At 40.1% G+C, this 23730-nt stretch overlaps 1 protein-coding gene across 3 annotated transcripts in view; it reads right to left on the bottom strand.

Moving 5' to 3' along the window:
* The window catches only part of KCNH1 (potassium voltage-gated channel subfamily H member 1), a 468663-nt gene that overhangs the window by 228266 nt on the left and 216667 nt on the right, over positions 1-23730 (bottom strand). For all 3 annotated transcript variants that reach the window (XR_008501421.2, XM_054480226.2, XM_054480237.2), the window contains exon 7: positions 10843-11272. Coding sequence is in view for 2 of the 3 variants with exons in the window: in XM_054480226.2 (XP_054336201.1) it covers positions 10843-11272 (430 nt within the window). In the remaining variant the exon portion in view is untranslated. The remainder of the gene's footprint in view (positions 1-10842; positions 11273-23730) is intronic.

Raw genomic sequence — 23730 nt, 5'->3', positions numbered from 1 at the left:
TCTCCCTCCTTTACACACTCATCCAACACCTACCAAAGTCCCTGGTGGAACTGTTGAACAATTCATCCACATTAATGAACAAACAACACACACAAAGAGTAGTTAAAGAATGGCATTAACATCAACTAGCAGGCCATCTGTGGCCCTGGAGTGAACACTAGGCAGAAACAAAGGTTCTGAAAGGGAAGAATCTTTACCTTCATTTATGCCATTTAATTTGCATCGTTTCCATTCTCAGAAGAAGAAATGGGCCCAGGACTTAAGTACCTTGCTGACTATTAAGTAGTGCAGCCAAGATCCATACCCATGCTTGTCTCCTTTTGATCCCAGGGACTTTCTATGCTATACAATTTCAAAAATGGAAGTTTTTCTTCTGACCTAATGGCAGCTGCCCATGCAGCTTGACTGGTTTCATTGGCAGTGGAGATGACTTTCATAAATCATCCTTGCTGTCTAGTTAGTCTCCTTTCTAAGTAGTATCAATTCAAAGAGGGGCTGTCCAGGAGAAGGGGGCAGTTTTTGATGCCAACAAGCTGACCACTATCATGGGCTGTAGCATCTTCTGTCTAAACAAACTGAGTCATATAATCCAGAAATCCCTGGTGGAGTCCTCCAAGTAAAAAATCAAGTCTGCATCTCAGTGACTTTTCTAAATTGAAGACTACAGGATTGAGATCTGGATGTTAAAAAATTTTCATCAAATTGGCCTTACTGCAAAATGTTGCAATCCCTGTCTTTTGACACATGGTAAACAGTCAGAGGTGGTCATCAAGCACCAAAAAAAAAAAATTTCATCAAATTGGCCTTACTGCAAAATGTTGCAATCCCTGTCTTTTGACGCATAGTAAATAGTCAGAGGTGGTCATCAAGCACCAAAAAAAAAAAAAAAAAAAAAAAAATCATCAAATTGGCCTTACTGCAAAATGTTGCAATCCCTGTCTTTTGACACATGGTAAACAGTCAGAGGTGGTCATCAAGCACTAGCCTACGGCAAAAAGGAGTCTGAGGGGCTGACAAGCCAGAAGACGCAGAACAGGTGCTCAGCCCCTTTCTGATCAGCACATCTTTCTTTCTGCCCACTATTTGGCAGCAAGGGGTTGTGGCTGCTCTTTCTGCAGCATTCAGCTCCCAGGTCCCTGCACCAGTGCCCTGTTCATTGCTGTCAGTGACTAGGGTGGCAGCACAGACTGGTGGAAAGACAATGAGATTGGGGGTCAGAGATCTGGGTTTGCATTCTGCCTTCACCATTCACAAGAAGGTTGACCGAGGGAAAGAGAATTGACCTCCCTGAGCCTTAGTTTCCTCACCTATAAACTAGGATAATAACACCTGTGACATAAAAGTGTTGGGAGAGGTGAATAAAGAATGTGTATAACGTGCTCTGCACACAGTATATGTTCAATCATTCATCATTATTAATACTGTTATTACTTACCTATCATTGTAAGTGATGCAAATCCTAACTATTATTCACTGGTCAAGTAAACTCTCTCCTCTTTTATGCCACATTCACGGCCATGTTACACAAAAGATCACCATCTTCCTAGAAATCTGAAAGCTTATTCCATGAACACTTAGTGCTTTCCAGCTGCACATGGTTTTCCTATTTGCATTTGTGTAGATTGTAAGTTAATTGTGGAGAAAATATCATATTTTCTCTCTCTTCCTCCATTCATTCTATATTTATTGAGCCCACTGTGGACCATGGATTGGCTCACACAGCCCCTGACCTAAGCAGCTTGAAGTCTGGTTGTGAAGACATCAGCACACAGATGCAATATGATAAATCTCAGAAAAACCTTAGGTGCCTGGCCCATGGCTCTTCCCAAATAAATGGGGTATATACTGCCTGACCCCTCCTTGACCTCCTCACTGGGGAGACACCCTGCACATGTGCCCATAACAAGCTGTCCTTTCCTTAGTGGAGACTCATCTCATTGACTCATCTGGCTCCCCTACCAGACTCCAAGCAATGCGAGGGCAGAGCTTGTCGGACGCATTAACTGCTTCATCCTCAGTATGCACACAGTGCTTGGCACACGGCAGGCACTCAGCTGAGCCCAGAGGTACTCAGCCACACTGTTGATTAATTGAGGTTCTGGAGAACTGCAGGTAAATATAACATTTGTTTTCTCAAGGACCATACTTATTGATGTATTTTTAGAAACTATTTCCTTGTGGGCTTTCCTCCTCCTACAAATTTTAAAGAAGGAAAGGAAAATTCTTTTCTCCTCTGTGTGATTTCTCTCTAGCTGCCTGTAGTTGTCAGTCTAGCAGTTGAGATCCACAATAAATGCTTGCCAAAAAGCAGCTGAAGTGCGAAATGTGATTAATCAAGTTCCCCTGCTTTAAGTAGAATGGAGACTTGCACCACTCTTTGCCCACCTTCACCCCTTATGCTCAAGCTTCAAGGACACCCTACAAAGGAACCAGCTTCTGCAATCTACTGACATAACTGTGGCCTGTGGCTACCAGTACCAACTGCTGTCATGGAGATCTGCAAGAGCAAGCACAGCACTGGCTGGGAGTGATGAGCCTGGCTCTATTTCTCACTAGCTGGGTGACCTTTGACAAATTACTCCACAGATTATTTATCCATAACATGGGGAGAACACTACCTGCCCCATGGAATATTGTGAGTTTCAAAGGAGACAACAGACATAGAAGCAAAATATTACTAGAAACAAAGGATTGGATGTTAGCAACATCTCCACATTATAATTGACATTTGAATTAAAATTATATTTTTAAAAAGAAGGAAAGGAATTTTTCAAATAATGTGGGTACCTATAAGATCAGAGACAATGACCCTTATCGGTTGGCATTCCATCATTAAAGCTTCTGAACATCTAAAACTTGTTGCAAATTGCTCTGCCCAGTGCAGTAATCCAGCTATGAACAAGGATGATGTCCTCCCACAATACACACAAGATATTTTGTCACCATAATTACAGTTCAAAATAATAGGGATATCTTCCACCCCTCTCCTGCAATCTCTCCACTGCCCTCTTTCCCTCCCTGATTCTTTACTCTGCATCCCCCGACCAAACACACATCACAAAGAACATTTTCTCCTGCCAAATCCCAAAATAATCAACAAGGAAAGCAACAAGACAAAGGGAATGACTTTGTCAGATGAAACTGAAGTCAAAACCCAGTCCAGCCACCTCTCAAACTGTGACCTTAAATAGGTTATTTCATGTCTCTGAACTCAGTTTTCTTATCTGCAAAACAGGGATAAGAAAGCCTATTTATAAGAGTTATTGGGTTGTGAAAACTTTCCAGTATGACCTGGCATGTCTTGGGCACTTGGGGCATGACTACTTGTAGTCTTTTCTCCCTTTCACCAAGGGGACCACTCCTGCTGCTCCTGGTACCATGTCCTGTCCAGTGAAGATCCTGCCAGTCAAGCCTGAACAGTGAAGCCTGGGAGGACCTCCCAACCACACAAAATTACTTCCTACTTAAGGGCTTCCCTTAACTTGCTCTGCAGTCAGGCCAATTTTTTTTTCTAAGAAGCTTTGTATCTAAGGAACATCATATCCAGATATACTTATATTTAATGACCTATACTTTAAACACTGTAATGTACCTGATATTTTATGCAAGTTCAATTCTCTTAAAGTAGAGCATACCCAAAGGACTAACAAATAGTTGAGAAACATCATTGTTTATTGAGTCCTATTAATGTGTTGCAAGAGAGGAAACAGGGGCAGGGAGAGAGTTATCATTGTTTAAACACTCCGCATGGAAGCAGTAGGCTAGGGACTTTCGTACTTCACATCTTTTTGCTTTTGCATCCCCAAATGGTACCTCCATTTTCAGTTAAGGAACCTGCCGAAGGTCAAAGCATTAATCATGGGCAGAGGTGGGCCTGAAAGCCAGAACTGACTGGTTCCAAAATGTAGGCTCTTTTCCACATTACAGCAGCCTAGGAACAAAAGAGAAGAGAAAGAGCAAGACGACCCACAGGTCCCACTCTCAGGAAGCTTAGAGCTTTACCAGAGCTGGACCAAATAGCAGGCAAAAAAGATAGCCATGATGTCACAAGAACGTTCACAGAGCAGTATAAAGTGAATCCAAGTGAATAAACCCAAAATAAGGTCCATCGGCCTAAGGGCATGAAGTGACAGAGGGTTATGAACAGGGTGGGAGTAACCAGAGTTTTCTGGAGGAGGGGAAAAAGTGATGTGGAAGATAGAAAGTAGTCTAAGGTTGTGTCCAAAATGGGGGCACCTAACTGAAATGCATAGTAGTAGGCAGAACTTTTTTAAAAAACCAGGTTATAGAGAAAAAATCAAGCTGATTGATGGCTAGAAAAGAACTCTAACGATAAATTGGAAACGAAAGGCTATTTCTCCTATAACATTCTGAACACTGCCCCATTCCCAAAATAAATATAAACCAAAAATGAAATTAAACAGCATTCTCATACTCCCGAGAAGGGAGTAGCAATTATTATTTTTTTTTTCTAATTACAGAAAAGAAAAAGTTAACTAGGAAGAGCAAGAAACAAACACTGTTATTAACAACAACAAAATCATGACACCTGAACGTTAAATTTTCAAATTTTTCCAAAAAGTTGTTATACATCATTATCTCATTTAGTTTTCACTTCGGCCAAGTGAGATTGTCAGGAGAGCCTCTTACCTCTAATCCACAAAAATAGAGGATACAGCCCAAAGCACAGAGCAGATCTAAGATTTGAATCAAAGTCTCTCAACTAGAAATATAAGGACAAAGCTCCAACAAGCTCTTCCTGCTGTGGAGGACTAATGTTTCCTAGTATCAATTGACTGAATAGGACTATGCGGAGAAGAAGGAAAGTTGAGGCTGACACTACTGGTCATCCCCCCATATCAGTTTTCCTTGCATATATTACCGTATTTCTACTCAGGCACATGACCACTCAGAATAAATACTATATTTCTACATTTCCCAGCTTCCCTTCCCAGTGTGGCTAGGTTACCAAGTTCCAGCCAATGTGATGTGAACAAAAGTGACAGACAACTTCCTAGTCTTGTTCTCAAAAGTAAGGAGTATGACCAGCTTTCCCCTTCCTTTTCTTTCTACTTTCTGGAATAAGAACACATGGCTGGAAAAAAAAAGCCATATGGGATCCCAATATGAAAGTCATGTGTTGAATATAGCAGAGAAACTCGGGTCTCTGATGACTGCAGAGTAGCCAGACCAACCCTAAACTTTTAGAAAATTTTGTTGATGCCACTTTTGGTCTCTGTCCAACAGCAGAACCCATATTCTACTTTTTAAAAAGTGTGGCCAATAGCACTAAAGCAGCCTTCCAAAATGTCGGGGTCTTCTCAATTGCTCTGATTCAGACTAAGAAGTCAGTAAACATTTACTAAGAGCCCACTATGTGTTGGAAGTCTCCTAAGAATATCTTTACAGCCTTCTGGCAGTTGTGACCCACATCGTTTTAGAAAAATCAGTATGTTGGTACAGAATGCAAAAAGGGATACTCAGCAAAGGTGAAACGGAAAGAAACAAGAAATCTTTAAATAAGGTCATGAAGGAGGCAAGGGAAAAGCCCATATTTAAATGCAAGTGACAATCCAAGCTGAAATGAGGCCACAAATGATACTGCTGGGCTGCAAGTGGGTAAGGTAATGGGGTCAAGTGTTCAGCAGTGAACGTAAGTACTGTCTCTTCCTCCCAGGCAAGAAGGCAATAGAAGGAAACACTAGAGTGGGCCCAGTTGCTGTGTGGGAGTTTCCAGGCCTGAGGGAGAGGTTACCTAAAGCATTAATCAGGATGGTATCTGGCCCAGCAGAAGAACTGGAAGGAGAGAGGAGAACTGGACCAAGGAAATGCTCACAAGAGTCCCTTTAGCTGACACTCAGCTAGAGTTTTAAGGACCTAAAGTGGGAGAAGGACTGGGAAGAAATAAATGAATTCAAAGAGACAGGTGTTGTGCAGTGCTGAGGTAGGAGACCAAATATTAGGCTTGGGGGTGGAGAGTGTCTGGAGTAGGAGTACATTGTCTAGACCCCCTACCATTAGCAGCGAGAAAGGAAACAGATGTGGCTGACTTATAATGACAGGATGACAGCAATGACATTATGAGAAGAGAATCAGAAAAGTGCAAAGCCCGTATTTAGAAAATGGAAACTGTCTCTTTGCCATCAAATTATCCCCAGAGAGCTCCCCCAAACAGGGTCAGGTCCCTAACCGGAGACCTCCCAGATAAAAGGACTCTTCCCCTGACAATTCTTCTTCCTTTGAGGGATTCCTCAAAAGCCAGGGAAAGGCTCAGCCACAGTGAAGACTCCATCTCTAGGCCTTTGTTGCTGGTTGCTAGGCTGACAGGGTCTGTCTCTGTCCTTCCTATCCACCTCCACCACCCAGACTGTCAACTCCTTAAGAGAACCAACTACGGTGTTAGTCACCAAATCCTCAGCACTTAGCCTGGCATCTGTTGGGGCATGGGGGGACACTCAGTATGTGCCTGTTGAATGGGGGACATCCTCTCCTAGTTGTCACACAGAGGGCTGGCATGGCCTTGTGCTTCTCTTGGCATTACCAATGCATAGGAGAGATTATATGGGAGAAAATGAGTCCACACATCACACCTTATAGTCAGCCCCTGCCAGAGACTACCACAGATCTACACAGGGAAGGCAGGGAAACCAGGGCAGAAGCTGGCTTGCCCCTGATCCAGGCCAAGACCCCAGAATGGAAATTAGACATAAAACCAGGCACTTGGAGACATTGTAGATCACCTAAATCCGCAGCTAATCACAAAAACTCATTTTAGTCAACTGTTTTCACCCCTTCTTAAAGCAATTTCTTATCAGAACTGAAAAAAGGTATGCTAGCTTGAACATATTTAGTTTTCCTGCTGCATGTCATCCTCTGGGGATTTAGCCAAGTTGTAATGAGATGTTCAGAGCAGACAGGGGAGGTCATAGAAAGCTCGGATCATCTATATTATGGCTAATACGCTGCAACAGGATAGCCAAGAAACACTATTACTAAGGCATATAAAATTCAATGCAAAGAGGAAAAAATCATAACATACCCAGCACTCCAAAAATCCACTGGCTTTTTGTCCCTTTTTACCCCTTAAGGAGTGCTAGGCCTGACTACCAGAGTGACCTGGTAGTCAGGGAGGGAGACAACACTGAGCCTTTGGTGTAAGTGCAGGCTGTGGTCAATGCTCCCCATTACTACTGATCCCAAATCTGATGTCAGTCTAATCCCATGAGCCATACAGGAAGGAGGTCAGTGTATACATGTGTATACACAGGCAAAAAAAGGTAAAATAGAACCCTGTAAATCTAGTAAGACATCAGCAGTTGTCCTGAACAAACATTGTTTGGAGTATAAGTTTACAAGCATAATTATTACCAACGCATTACACCAAGTGCAGTAACTTTCTTGTTAGCACAATTTGGCAGCTGTGTGTCACACGGAAAGTGGAACAGCTGAAACTGTGACAGGTTGCTGAAAAATGGCTGGTTTCCTAAGCACCCAGTCCCCTGAGTCTGTACCATAATCTTGTTCCTAAAATGACTACAACAACAAACAAGCAAAGAAAAAGTTTCCACTGCAGAAACTGCTGGCTTGCTGAAGTTTATGAAGTGAATTTTCAGTGCCTAAGTGTGGAGAGACCGTTGGGGTCTGTGTTGTTAGACCACACTACCACAGGAGAGAGATCTGGATCTGAATCCTATCTCTCCTGTCTACCAGTCCCAGGTTCTTGGGAAAGTGAGTTAACGTCTGTGAGCCTCCATTTCCTTATAAAATGGAGATAATAATCTCTAACATATACCATTGTTACGAGCAGAAAAAATTGTGTGTAGAGTATTTGGCACAGTGTCTGGCAAATAATGTGCTAAAGGAAATGGTGTTAAGTAGACTTGCTTAACTAAACATTGTCCTTGGCTACACAATGCAGAGGTGACTACCCATGTATTTTACATTTTTAAAAAAAGAAATGGGCTGGGCGCAGTGGCTCATGCATGTAATCCCAGCACTTTGGGAGACTGAGGCAGGTGGATCACCTGAGGTCAGGAGTTCAAGACCAGCCTGGCCAACATGGTGAAACCCCATCTCTACTAATAATACAAAAATTAGCCAGGTGTCATGGTGCATGCCTACAAGCCCAGTTACTTGGGAGGCTAAGGCAGGAGAATCGCTTGAACCCAAGAGGCAGAGGTTGCAGTGAGCGTATCATACCACTGCACTGCAGCTTGGGCAACAGAGTGAGACTCTGTCTCAAAAAAAGAGAGAGAGAGAGAAGAGAGAAGAGAGAGAAGACAGAAAGAAAGAGACAGAGAAAGAAAGGGACAGAGAGAGAGAGAAACAGAAAGAAAGAAAGAAAGAAAGAAAGAAAGAAAGAAAGAAAGAAAGAAAGAAAGAAAGAAAGAAAGAAAGAGAAAGAAAGAAAGAGAGAGAGAGAAAGAGAGAGAGAGAAAGAAAGAAAGAAAGAAAAGAAAAAAGAAAAGAAAAGAAAGAAAGAAAGAGAGAGAAACACAGAGAGAAAGAGAGAAAGAAAGAAAGGGAGAGACAGAGACACAGAGAGAGAGAGACAGAGAGAGAGAGAAAGAGAGAGAGAGATCACCTGACTCTCAGAAGGTGGGAAGAGAAAAGAGGTGGTAAATAATTGAGGTTTTCCCTGGAGACTATACCCAAGAAATTGTGCTTTCCACAGACGACTCATTTTGGGGAAAACAAAAAAACAAACAAACAAAAAAACCCAATTGCTTATCCTTATTATATGCCACCATAACTATTTTCTTTTCTTCCAGGTAAGAAGTTGCAGGGAAATCTCATATTTGAAAGCCTTTTGCGAGTCCATAAAATGGGACCCATTTTCTAAATGACCACTCTTAGCAAATTTTCTGTAATGGATATAATGAGGTATTTTGATTGACAAAGTGGCTCATCTCCCCCTCCCTCTAAGAGAAGGAAATCAAATCATGTCCTAAGCACAGTGCATCTGGTTGTTTATTGGGTGCCCCAAGGCTCACAAAAATGCTGTAAGTAAGCACTGCCTAGGAAATACATGCAGTTAAGTCTGAAACAGTTCTAGAAAAGATCTTAAATCCTTTTCTGTGACATGAGAAAGCACCTCAAATTCTAATTAAGATGAGGCAATTAGCCACCCACAGATCCTTAACACTGCTTCCCATGGCCAGGCAATTATCTCTATTAAAACACATTTTAAAGTAAGGAACAAACCCAAAGCTCCATAGGCACACACTTCCCACAAATCAATTACCCCCTTAGACACATTCCTTAAATACTCTCAGGAAAACTCTGCCTGCAGAGAGGGCTTTTATGAAACGACTCCATCAGACATGATGAGGCTGTTGCAAAAAAGGAGGTACCAAGCAGCAAATGTGACAATTTGAGGTAACAAAATCCACTCACAAAGCGGGATGCTGAATCTCTGGTCAGTTGGACAAAGCAAGGCAAGCTGAAGCCTCAGGTTTCCCTGGTCAGTATAACAATTTGTCAACTCCATCCTAAAGGAGTACATCAAGCGAAACAGTTTCTACCTACTGAAACAAGAACCCAGGAGTCTTCGTGTGTGCTCAGACCTGTCTAAACTGAAGTTTCACCAGAGGACCATCTTCTCACATCTCAATTTGTCATTGAAGTGCCCACAGGGTACACTTGGCAGTTTCACAATAAGTCCAATCCACTCAAACTTGTTTGCTTTTTCCATCCCAGTTAGGTCCCTTCCTACATAAGACTCCCTTTAATGAAGGGAATTCATTGTTGTCTACAGCCAAAAAAAGTTGCTTCTACACTCAGCAATAGAACAGCTATACAACAGTCAGTGGGTAAATCAATCAAATCTAAGTATCTTCCTCAAGAACTAAGGTTGTTTTTCAGTCCAGTAAAGTTACTCCAATAACCTACTACTTCTCAACTGAACAAGAGCCTTTCTTCCCTCTGTGTCTGTGGATTTGTTTTTGAGTTGGAAAATTTCCCACAAGCAAGACATCAAAAATGTTGATCTAGACCAGCACCGTCCAAATGATCAAATTTAAATTTTTCCTAGGAGCTACTTTTAAAAGGAAAATGAAACAGATTAAATTAATTCTAAGAGAATATTTTACTTAACTGATACATCAGAAATATTACCATTTCAATATATAATCAATATAAAATATAATTAATGAGATGTTTTGCATTCATTTTTCATACATTCTTTTTCTCATACTATATTAGACTATGTGAATCTACAGCTATGTTCAAATTGACATGTAGCATGATGGCTATAGTTAATAATACTGTAATGCCTACAGGAAATTTGCTGAGAGCAGATTTCAAGTGCTTTCACCAAAAATAAAGGTAATGATGTAAAGGAATGGATATGTTAATTTGCTTTGCTGTCATAATCATTTCACTATATCAAAACATCTCATTGCATACTTTAAATATATACAATTTTTATTAAAAAGAAAAAAATTGACATGAAAAGACTTCCATAATTCACTGTTCTATGAATAGTTTACCAAAGTGCGTATGCAGCAAGGTCTCATTTTAAGTTTATAAAAATCTATATGGATTCAGATATGCAAAGAAAATAGTCTGTAAGGGAAGACACCAACAGTATTAGTTATCTCTGAGAAGCAGAATTATGGATAGTCTTTACTTTCTACTTTGCACTCTTTTGTATTTTCTAAATTTTTTTGCAGTAAGCATATACTGCTTTAATTATCAGGGTAACTGTAAGCCTAGTCTTAAAAAAAATCTCTTCCTTGTTTTAAGTTATTATTCTCCTGATCCTGCTGGCACGGTAGCCATTTCCCTATTTCCAGCTAACAGAAGAGATGGCCACCCCCACCCCAGCACTGTCATACTTACAGCCAATCATCATGATGGCCACTGCAAAGATCTTCTCAATGTCTGTGGATGGGGCGATGTTCCCAAAGCCCACACTGGTGAGGCTGGTCATTGTGAAATACAACGAGGAGATGTAGACAGAATTCTTGCTGGGACCACCTTCCCACTTCCCTGAGCCAGACCCATTAAACTGGTAAGGGGTGCCAATGTCCATCGCTAGTTGGTACAGCCAGCTGTTGTTGCGGATTGTCTTGGTGTCCTCGTCAAAGATCTCATAGTCCCCAATGCTGTACCAGATGCAGGCCATCCAGTGTGCCGCCAGCCCAAACACACACACCAGCAGGACCAGCACAGCAGCTCCATATTCAATGTAGTGGTCCAGCTTACGGGCCACTCGCCCAAGACGGAGCAGCCGGACAACTTTTAGAGAGCTGAACAGGCTGCTGATGCCCTGGGAGAAGAGGAACACAGCGTCAGGGCCAAAGAACCAAAGATACTACTCTCGTCCCCTCTGCCCCACTTGGGCCATTATTTTAAGCATAGTGTATTTCCATGAGATGCAATATTATGCAACCCTTAAAAAAAGTAAAATTAGAATTTTATTCCAAGATGTATGGAATGGAAATTCCCATTAGCATTTTCTACTTCCATTAAAAAGCAAATAGGCAAGCAGACAAAACAAATAGAATTAGAATTATATTGTACATAAGTAAACAAATACCTGTGGGCATCTTTCCATATCATTACTTACTTTAAAAAATTTTAAGAGTTGCATAATATTTCATCTCATGGAAATGAGATATTGCATAATATGAAAAATTTTAAGGGTTGCATAACATGTTTCATATTGCATAACATTTCATCCAAATTATATTGTGCATAAGTATCAAACATATATGTGCTGAAAATGGTTGGGAAATACACCAAAATATTAATAGAGGTTATTGCTGCATTAGCAAGTTATGAAATTATAGGCAATTTTATATTTTGTATATATTTTTGTTATATTTACTTAATTTCTATATTACTTTTATAATTTTAAAAAATCAGTTTATAAATTTAAAAACAAATATAGTTTTTAAAAAGCTAAAAATAAATTAAGAAATAGCTGAGAAGAATAAAGAAATGAGATTCTGGTTCCTCAGAAACATTACAAATTCTTAGAAGGCCATATCACTTCTGTCAGGCCAGAGATTATACAATCAGACACCACCTACTTAAATACAATCAGTCAAGGAACCTAAAAGCTAGAGGGAAGTTTGTGATTACACCTGGTCAAGCCTCTTCCCTTCTGGCTGGCATCCACTGATCACACCAGGCCAGGTCTATTCTCCGCATAGTAGTTATCTAGGGAACAGCATTGTGGTAGTGAAAAAAACACTTGAGTACAAACCTGGAAAATGGGGTCTGAGACAAACATAAACCACTAACTTTCTGTGAATTTGGATAATTCAGTTACCTCTTGGTTCCCTTCTCTAGACAATGGGAGGTGGATTGAGGATCTCTAAGTCTTCTCCATACACTAGCATACTCTTATGACCAAAGATAGCTGAAACATATTGCAGAGGCCATATCACTTAAAACCCCAAACCTAAGGTGTTCTAAGGTGATTCCAAGACGTATGCAAGGGAAGTTTCCGTTAGCTTTTTTCTACTTCCATTACAAAGCAAATAAACAAGCAAACAAAACAGACATTTCTTTGAATCAAGACTTTGTCCTCCCTTATATAGCAAAAATCCAAGAAAGGATGATGTCCTTCACCAAGTAGATTGAGTCACTTTTCGTTATTTTAAACACTAACAGTTTCAATGTCACTGCTATTCTCTCTTGTCCACTGTCCCTTTAATAACAACACTCCAAGGGTCAAGTTATGTCACAGACAGAAGGAAAATGTACACATGCTTTTTGATGAACCTATGCCAGAGATCCACCAAGGCTTTTCCTCTTCCTAGATACACAGTTAAACTATATTTTGCAGCTTCGTCCATCGGGGTGGTTCCTGGGGTCTAGTTCTTGCCAGAGGAATGTGAGGTGAAATATGTCACTTCCAGGCCACAGCAGTTAATAATAAGTGTGCTTTCTCTACATGCTTCTCCTTCCCTAGCACATCTTCCAGGTGAGTCTAGCATGACTGTGAGGCCACGCATTGAAGGTGGACCCATAGCATGAAAAGAGCCTGGGTCCTGGAAGGACTATGTGGAACACCCTTTTCCCCAAAATCAATTGAATTGTATTGTGATGTGAATGAGAAAGAAACCTCTGAAATAAGCCACTGCAATTTTGGGGAACATTTGTTACAGTAGCTAGTATTTGCCTTCCCTGACAAATACAGAGCCCCTCTGTCATGTGAACACGTAAACCATACGTAGCACAGCCTTGTCAATATAGACCATACATCGGGTCGCCACACAAATTACTTTTGTTGAGGTGAGGATGGAAGAGGTGAGATTTATTGCCCTTTAAAAAAAAAATTGACGGGGCAGGGCGCGGTGGCTCATGCCTGTAATCCCAGCACTTTGGGAGGCCGAGGCGGGCAGATCACGAGGTCAGGAGATCGAGACCATCCTGGCTAACACAGTGAAACCCTGTCTCCACTAAAAATACAAAAAACTTAGCCAGGCGTGGTGGCAGGCGGCTGTGGTCCCAGCTACTCAGGAGGCTGAAGCAGGAGAATGGCATGAAGCTGGGAGGCAGAGCTTGCACAGTGAGCTGAGATCGTGCCACTGCACTCCAGCCTGGGCAATAGAGTGAGACTCCATCTCAAAAAAAAAAAAAAAAAAAAAAAACCTGACAAGTTTGCAGCCATAAGATGTTCAACGGAAATGACAATTTCTTGTCCAACATATACCAGCAAATGGCAAGATGCAAGAATAAGAATAGATTTTTGTAGGCCAAGGGACTACGTCTCCAGGGTCAGTCTCATCCAAACCGTTTTTAACAAACCTTACTTTTGGCATGCCTAATATTCCTCCCCTGAGTCTCTTTTTCCCTGCCTGTGTTTTTCTCAAAATCCACTATGTAAAAAGGGCTAAGAAAATCCCTTATACTAAGGTACAAAAGACAAATGAGGGTAAATGGATATCCTCTCTTCATAGGCATTTACATTCTAACAGAGGAGAAAACCTTGGGAAACCAACTTCCAACAGTGGAATTAAAAGTACCCATAGCCTGCATGGAGGAGATATTTTGGGAGGCAAAGGAGTGTTTTTGATGACTCAGAAATCAAACACCACATAAGCAGCCACCTACTCTCCACCTCCTCATAAGGAGGTCCCTGAAATCATCTTTCAAACAGTTCTACTCTGAAGCAGAACTTATTGCCCAGGGCAAAACTGCCTTGTCATTTTTTCCTTACTTGTATTCAGTTCAAAGCAACATTTATGTAGAACCTAGTAGGTACTCTTTGTGCTAATGCTACAGAGAAGAGATTAAAACAACAGTGTCTTTTTCTTCTTGTTCACTATTGTATCTCCAACACCTGGAATATGGAATAGGGAGTAAAAGGAGGAAGAATCAAAAGCATAATAATAGTGAGAGATACAAGACATGATAACTGAAAATATATTTCTACCTAATAATTGCAGAATTGGAGAGCTAAGAGGGAGCATAGAATTCACCTAGGTCAATTCCTCTGAGTTCAGCAATATCTTCTAGACCACCTTTAAGAAATGGTCATCCAGCCTCTCCTAGACCACTCCCACTCCTACTACCTCTGAAGAGCAGACTTCTGTGGCAGTCATTCACAGAGATAAACTGCCATTGAGGGTCCCATCATCTTTCTTATCTCCCTCTTACTTCGTCCTTTCTCCATCCTTCCTCAGTGGCCATCACAATCCATGCAATTACTACCCAAAAGCTATGCTATCCTCTAGCCATACATTCAAAGTGTTGCAAGCATCCCACATGGTGGAGGCACAACTGCACGACTGTGCCTGCTCAGACTGGTCCTTCAGTCCAGAATGCTCAGCATTCCTGTTTTGCATACTAGTGATTCTTCAGGCTTGTCACCAACTCCAACCAAGCACCAACTCCTCCATGTGTCCATAAGTATTCTATATCCATTATCACTTGAACACATTGCCTTGCATTAATTTCCTGTACCTATTTCCCCAACTACATCAGGAACTATACCTTTCTGAAGGAAGAAGCCACTTGTTATTCTTTTTAGAAGCCCCATATATTCAACAGGTATTGTGTTGAACAATGTCTCCACAAAAATCCATGTCCTTCCTAGAACCTCAGAATGTGACCTCATTTGGAAATAAGATAATTGCAGGTATAGTTAGTTAAGATGAGGTCATACTGGAATAGGGTAGATCTTTAATCCAGTATTACTGGTGTCCTTATAAGAAAAGAAGAGATGGATACAGATGGAAAATAGTATGTAACAGATACAGATACAGGGACTGGAGTGATGCAGACACAGATTAGAGGGATGTATCTTCAAGTTAAGGAATGCCAAAAATTGCCAGCATCACTAGAGGCTAAGAGAAAGGCATGCAATAGATTCTCTCCATGGCCTTGCCAACACCTTGATTTTAGACTTCTAGCCTCCAGAACTGTGAGAGAATAAATTTCTGTTGTATTAAGCCACCTAGTTTGTAGTAACATGCTACATCAGCCCTAGGGAATGAATACACCCACACAAGGTCTAGAGCACAGTGCCTTTGCAGAAAGGGTCTTGAATATTTTCTAAACTAAATTGAAGTTTGAATTATTATAAAATTCTTTCTTATTATAAAGAGCCTCTGAAACAATAAAAAGCAAGCATTTTTTCATTGTGTTATTTATCTTTGTGTACACTGATACTCTATTACACAGTTGTTGTGTAAGTTCTCTTTTAATGCATCAGCAGCTGGGATTCTAGTTGTTTAATGCATTTTAAGCTATTAATTTGAGATTTTTTTCCTTACTTGCCTGAGTTCAGTAGATGAGATAAATAAAAAAGAATACTCCAAACATTTTTATTTTATTTTAGTACACCAAAAACATGAGACTTCTTGCATCAGAAAACATACCTCATTCCTTGGCTGTCAGAGCTTCTGCACACTGTGGAACCAGGGACTGGCCTACCTGGCACATATCACCACCAGCAATGCTGTCTCCATGACCAGTGGAGCCACTGTACATGATGTGCACTTCCAGGGTTGAGAACCAGCCTGTCAGGCAGCCCCAACCTCCAGAAAAGCCACATCACTGCCTCCACTAACAACTGTAGTCTAGGCCACTGAGGCACTCACAGATACCGTTGACGTTGATTATAGCAAAAAAAAAAAAAAATTTGGAGACTACACTCCTGCACTCACCCAGATTAAAGCCAAAGTACCCTACCCAACTGATGCTATAGGACATACTTACAGAAAAGAGTCCTTCCCTACAAAAGCCACTCTATAAAACTGGAAGAGGTAACAATTCTACCAGATGCACAGATATCAATGTAGGAACAAAGGAAACATGAAAAAGCAAGAATGCATGACACCTCTAAAGAAACACAATAATTCTCCAGTAACAGACCCAAAAGTAAAGGAAATCTATAAAATGTCTAAAAAGGAATTCAAAATAATGCTGTTAAAGAAACTCAGTGAGGATTGACTGGGATTAAGATAGCAGATAGGAGGCAGGACTAGCTTGCAGCTCCCACTTGGATGGACAGAGCAGCATGTGGAGACTCATGCTGTGAATTTTTGCTCCAAGAACTACTGCAGTAATATACCAGGAAAGCCAAGAGAATCCACAGACCCTTTGAAGGAACTTGATCACTGCTACAGGCTCCTTGATATGCCAGAAACCTGTGAGTCGGCTTGCTTTCTCAGTAGGAAGGCTCATGGCCTCAGGCAGGTTCTTAGCCCTGGTCACCTGCTGCCTGGAAATAGACTCAGTGCTGTTGCGGGGGACATGGTGAGAGTGAGACCAGACTTTAGGACACAGGGCTGCATGGGAGCAGGGTGAAGCCTGTGACTGCCAGCTTTCCCCTACTTCCCTGGTGACCTGTATGACACAGCACAGTCAGCCATCATCCCCCCTGGGAATATAACTCCACTGGACTGGGAACCACACTCCCAACTCCCACAGCAACTACAGCAAGCCCCACACCAGGAAAGACTGAACTCAGACATGCCTATCCCTGCCCCAAGCTGGTGGTCTTTCTCTACCAGCCCTGGTAACCAAAGGTCATAATCTCTTGGGAGCCCTATTGCACTGCCCACCACCTGAGAAACCTGAATACTTAACCAGGTATCCCTAGTGCAAGTTTCTATCCTCCCTAAAGGACCACAGCTGATGCACTCTTGAAAGTGCCATCTCCTGGCTGGAGGCCAACCAACACAAAAACAGCACACTCAATGAAAACACAACCTCACACCTGTAATCCCAACACTTTGGGAGGCCAAGGTGGGCAGATCACCTGAGGTCAGGAGTTCGAGACCAGCCTGGCCAACATGGTGAAACCCCATCTCCACTAAAAATACAAAATATTAGCCAGTCATGGTGGCAGGTGCCTGTAATGCTGGCTACTCAGGAGGCTGAAGCAGGAGAATCACTTGAACCCAGGAGGTGGAGGTTGCAGTGAGCCAAGATCGCACCATTGCCCTCCAGCCTGGACAACAAGAGCAAAACTGCATCTAAACACACACACACACACACACACACACACACACACACACAAAACCAAGGACCCTCAGAGTCCACTTCACTCCCCTGCTACCTCCACTGGAGCAGGCACTGGTATCCACGGCTACAAGACCTGAAGATGGATCACATCACAGGACTCTTTGCCGACACTCCCCAGTATGATCCGGAGCCCCATAGCTCCACTAGGTGGCCAGACCCAGAAGAGCAAAAAAAATCCCTGCAGTTTGGCTCTCAGGAAGCTCCATTCCTAGGGGAAGGGGGAGAACACTATATCAAGGGAACACCCCGTGGGACAAAAGAATCTGAACAATAGCCCTTGAATCCCAGAACTTCCCTCTGACATAGTAAACCCAAATGAGAAGGAACCAGAAAAACAATTCTGGTAATATGACAAAACAAGCTTCTTTAACACCCCCAAAAGATCATACCAGCTCACTAGCAATGGATCCAAACTGAGACAAAACCTCTGAATTGCCAGAAAAAGAATTCAGGAGGTTGATTATTAAGCTAATCAAGAAGGCACCAGAGAAAGGTGAAGCCCAACTTAAAGAAATCAAAAACATGATGCAGGATATGAAGGGAGAATTCTTCAGTGAAATAGATAGCATAAATTAAAAAACAATCACAACTTCTGGAAATGAAAGACACACTTAGAGAAATGCAAAATGCACTGGAAAGTCTCAGGACAGAATTGAACAAGCAGGAGAAAGAACTTCAGAGCTTGAAGACAAGGCTTTCAAATTAACCCAATCCAACAAAAACAAAGAAAAAAGAATTTTTAAAAATGAACAAAGCCTCCAAGAAATTTGGGTCTATGTTAAACATCCAAACCTAAGAATAATTGGTATTCCTGGGGAAGAAGATAAATCTGGAAGTTTGGAAAACATATTTGAGGGAATAATCGAGAAAAACTTCCCCAGCCTTGCTAGAAATCTAGACTTCCAAATAAAAGAAGCTCAAAGAACACCAAGAGGAGTCATTGGAAAAAGGTCATCGCCTAGGCACACAGTCATCTAAAGCCAAGACAAAGGAAAGAATCTTAAGACCTGTGAGGCAAAAGCATCAGGTAACCTATAAAGGAAAATCTATCAGATTAACAGCAGATTTCTCAGCAGAAACCCTACAAGCTAGAATGAACTAGGGTCCTATTTTTAGCCTCATTAAACAAAACAATTATCAGCCCAAAATTTTGTATACAGCAAAACCAAACTTCATAAATGAAGGAAAGATGAAATCTTTTCCAGACAAACAAATGCTGAGAGAATTCACCACTACCAAGCCATCACTACAAGAACTGCTAAAAGGACCTCTAAATCTTGAAACAAATCCTTGAAATACACCAAAATGGAACCTCCTTAAAGCATAAATCTCACAGGACATATATAACAGTAGCACAATGAAAAAAAAGATATTCAGGCAACAAATACATGATGAATAGAATAATACCTCAAATATCAATACTAACATTGAATGTAAATGGCCTAAAGGCTCCACTTAAAAGATATGGAATGGCAGAATGGATAAGAATTCACCAACCAAGTTTCTGATGTCTTCAGGACACTCACCTAACACATAGGGACTCACATAAACTTAAGGTAAAGGGGTGGAAAAAGATATTCTATGCAAATGGACAACAAAAATGAGCAGGAGTGGCTATTCTTATATCAGACAAAACAAATTTTAAAGAAACAGCAGCTAAAAAAAGACAAAAGGGGCACTATATAATGATAAAAGGCCTTGTCCAACAGGAAAATATGACAATTCTAAATATATACGCACCTAAAACTGGAGCTCCCAAATTTATAAAACAATTACTACTATACCTAAGAAATGAGATAGATGGCAACACAATAATAGTGGGGGACTTTAATACTCCACTGACAACACTAGCTAGGTCATCAAGACAGAAATTCAACAAAGAAACAAACTTAAACTATATGCTACCACAAATAAACTTAACAGATATTTACAGAATATTCTACTCAACAACTGCAGAATACACATTCAGCACATGGAACATCAGCACATGAAACATTCTCCAAGATAGACCATATGATAGGCCACAAAACAGGCCTCAGTAAAATTAAGAAAATCTAAATTACATAAAGTACTCTCTTAAACCACAGTGGAGAATAAAACTGGAAATGGACTCCAAAAGGAACCCTCAAAACAATCCAAATACATGGAAATTAAATAACCCACTCCAGAATGATCATTGGGTCAACAATGAAATCCAGAAGGAAATTTAAAAATTCTTTGAACTGAACAACAATAGTGAAACAACCTATCAAAACCTCTGGAATACAGCAAAAGCAGTGTTAAGAAGAAAGTTCATAGCCTTAAGTGTCTACGTCAAAAAGTCTGAAAGAGCACAAATAGACATCTTACAGAACTGCACAAACAAGAACAATCCAAACCCAAACCCAGCAGAAGAAAAGAAATAAAGATAGAGCAGAACTAAACGAAACAAAAGAAAAAAGATGAAACGAAAAGATGGTTCTTTGAAAAGATAGATAAAATTGATAGACCATTAGCAAGATTAACCAAAAAAGAAAAGATCCAAATAAAGTCAATTGCAAACGAAACGGGAGATACTACAACTAATACCACAGAAATACAAAAGATTATTCAAGGCTACAATGAAAACCTTTATGCGCATAAACTAGAACACCTAGAGCAGATGAATAAATTCCTGGAAATATGCAACCCTCCTAAATTTAACCAGGAAGATACAGAATCTCTGAAGAGACCAATAACAAGCAGCGAGATTGAAATAATTTAAAAATTTCTGATAAGAAAAAGTCAAGGGCCAGATGATTCACAGTTGAATTCTATCAGATATTCAGAGAAGAATTGGTATCAATCTACTGACACCATTCCAAAAGATAGAGAAAGAGGGAATCCTCCGTAAATCATTCTGTGAAGCCAGTATAACCCTACTACCAAAATCAGGGAAGGACATGACCAAAAAAGAAAACTACAGGCCAATATCCCTGATGAACATAGATTAAAAAATCCTTAACAAAATACTAGTGAACTGAATCCAACAGCATATTAAAAAGATAAACCAACATGATCAAGTGGGTTTCATACCAGGGATGCAGGGATGGTTTAACATACACAAGTCAATAAATGTGATACACCACATAAACAGAATTAAAAACAAAAATCACATGATCATCTCAATAGACACAGAAAAAGCATCTGACAAAATTCAGCATCCCTTTATGATTAAAACTCTCAGCAAAATCTGCAGAGAAGGAACCCACCTTAAGGTAATAAAAGCCATCTATGACAAACCCACAGCCAACATCACACAGAACAGGGAAAAGTTGAAAGCATTCCCCCATGAGAACTGGAACAAGACAAGGATGCCCACTTTCGCCACTTCTATTCAACATAGTACTGGAAGTCCTAGCCACAGCAATCAGACAAGAGAGAAACCAAGGGCATCCAAATCAACACAGAGGGACTCAAACTGTCACTGTTTGCTGATGATATAATTGTATACCTAGAAAACCCTAAAGACTCATCCAAAAAGCTCCTAGAACTGATCAAAGAATTCAGCAAAGTTTCCAGATGCAAAATTAATGTACATAAATCAATAGCTCTTTTATTCACCAACAGCAACCAAGCTGAGAATTAAATCAAGAACTGAATCCCTTTCACAATAGCTGCAAAAAATAAAGTAAAATACATAGGAATATACCTAACCAAGGAGATGAAAGGCCTCTACGAGGAAAACTACAAAACACTGCTGAAAGAAATCATAGACCACACAAACAAATGGAAACACAGCCCATGCTCATGGATGGGTAGAATCAATATCATGAAAATGACCATGCTGTCAAAAACAATCTACAAATTCAATGCAATTCCCATCAAAATACCACCATCATTCTTTACAGAACTAGAAAAAACAATCCTAAAATTCTTATGGAATCAAGAGAGAGCCCACATAGCCAAAGCAAGACTAAGCAAAAAGAACAAATCCGGAGGCATCAGATTAATTACCTAACTGCAAACTATATTATAAGGCCACAGTCACCAAAACAGCATGGTACTGGTATAAAAATAAGTACATAAACCAATGGAAGAGAATAAGGAACCCAGAAATAAACCCAAATACTTACAGCCAACTGATTTTTGATAAAGCAAACAAAAAATAAAGTGGGGAAAAGACACCAATTCAACAAATGGTGCTGGGATAACTGGCAAGCCACATGTAGAAGAATAAAATTGAATCCTCATCTCTCACCTTATACAAAAATCAACTCAAGATGGATCAAAGACTTAAATCTAAGACCCAAAACCATAAAGAGTCTAGAAGATAACATTGGAAAAAACCCTTCTAGACATTGATTTAGGCAAAGACTTCATGACCAAGAACCCAAAAGCAAATGCAATAAAAACAAAGATAAATAGGTGGGACTTAATTAAACTAAAAAGCTTCTGCACAGCAAAAGAAATAAGCAGCAGAGTTAACAGACAACCCACAGAGTGGGAGAAAATCTTCACAATCTATACATCTGACAGAGGACTAATATCCAGAATCTACAAAGAACTCAAATCAGCAAGAAAAAACAAACAATCCCATCAAAAAGTGGGCTAAGGACATGAATAGACAATTCTCAAAAGAAAATATACAAATGGCCAACAAGCATATGGAAAAATGCTAAACATTACTAATTATCAGGGAAACCACAATGTGTACTTCACTCCTACAAGAATGGCCATAATCAAAAAGTCAAAAATAATAGATATTGGCAGGGATACAGTGAAAAGGGAACACTTTTACATTGTTGGTGACACTGTAAACTAGTACAACCACTATGGAAAACAGTGTGGAGGTTCCTTAAAGAACTAAAAGTAGATCTACCATTTGATCCAGCAATCCCACTACTAGGTATCTACCCAGAGGAAAAGAAGTCATTATACGAAAAAGATACTTGCACACACATGTTTATCGCAGCCCAATTTGCAATTGCAAAAATGTGGAACCAGCCCAAATGTGCGTCAATCAACAAGTGGATAAAGAAAATGTGGTGAATATATATACCATGGAATACTACTCAGCTATAAAAAAGAATAAAATACTGGCATTTACAGCAACCTGGATGGAATTGGAGACTATTATTCTAAATGAAGTAACTCAAGAATGGAAAAACAAACATTGTATGTTCTCACTCACATGTGGGAGCTAAGCCATGAGGACGCAAAGGCATAAGAATGATACATTGGACTTTGGGGACTCGGGGGAAAGGGTGAGGGTGGTAAGGGATAAAAGACTATACATTGGGTACAGTGTCCACTGCTCTGGTGATGGGTGCACCAAAATCTCAGAAATCACCACTAAAGAACTTCATGTAACCAAACAACAACAGTTCCCCAGAAACCTAATAAAATTAAATTAAATTTAATTTAAAAATAAAGTCAGCAAGATATAAAAGAATACAGATATACATTTCAGCAAAAATCAGAAAAACAACTCATGACCTAAATGAGAAATTCAACAAAGAGATAGATATCATAAAAGAGAACGAAACAGAAATCTTGGAGGTGAAGTCAGTGAACGAAATAAAAAAAAAAAAATCCAGGGTGTCAACAACAGACTAGTTCAAGGAGAAGAAACAATTTCTGAACTTGAGACAAGACTCTTGAAGTAACCCAGAGGACAAAGTAATAAAAAATAATGAAGAAAGTCTATGGGACACCATTAAGTTAATAAATTTTTACATTATGTAAATTCAAGAAGGTGAAAAGACAGTAAAAGGAACAGAAAACCCACTTAATGAAATAATAGCTGGAAACTTCCCATATCTTGGGAGAGATATGGGCATCCACCCACATCCAGGAAGTTCAAAGGTCCCCAAATAGATTCAACCCAATAAGGGTTATCTATGAGGCACATTATAGTCAAACTGTTAGAAGTCAAAGATAGAATTCTAAAAACAGCAAGAGAAAAAGCTTCAAGTCACATATGAGGGAATTGCTATTTCTTATGAGAAATGCTTAAGAAAGCCTATATCTAGAAATGAAAGGATGATAACTACTACCATAAAAACATACGAAAGTATAAACCTCACTGGCTGAGCAGACATACAAATGAGAATGAAAAAGAAATTAAACTTTGTCACTACAGAAAACCACCAAACCAAAAAGATAAACACTAAAAGAGGAAAAAAAGAATATCCAAATCACCAGAAAACAACAAACAAAATGACAGGAGTAAGTACTAACCTATCAATAATAACCTTTAATGTAAATGTATTATATTCC

The sequence above is a fragment of the Pongo pygmaeus genome, chromosome 1, assembly GCF_028885625.2.
Source record: "Pongo pygmaeus isolate AG05252 chromosome 1, NHGRI_mPonPyg2-v2.0_pri, whole genome shotgun sequence".
Classification (NCBI taxonomy): Eukaryota; Metazoa; Chordata; class Mammalia; order Primates; family Hominidae; genus Pongo; species Pongo pygmaeus.
Note: the sequence above shows the minus strand (reverse complement) of the source record. Positions and strands in the feature narration are given on the sequence as shown.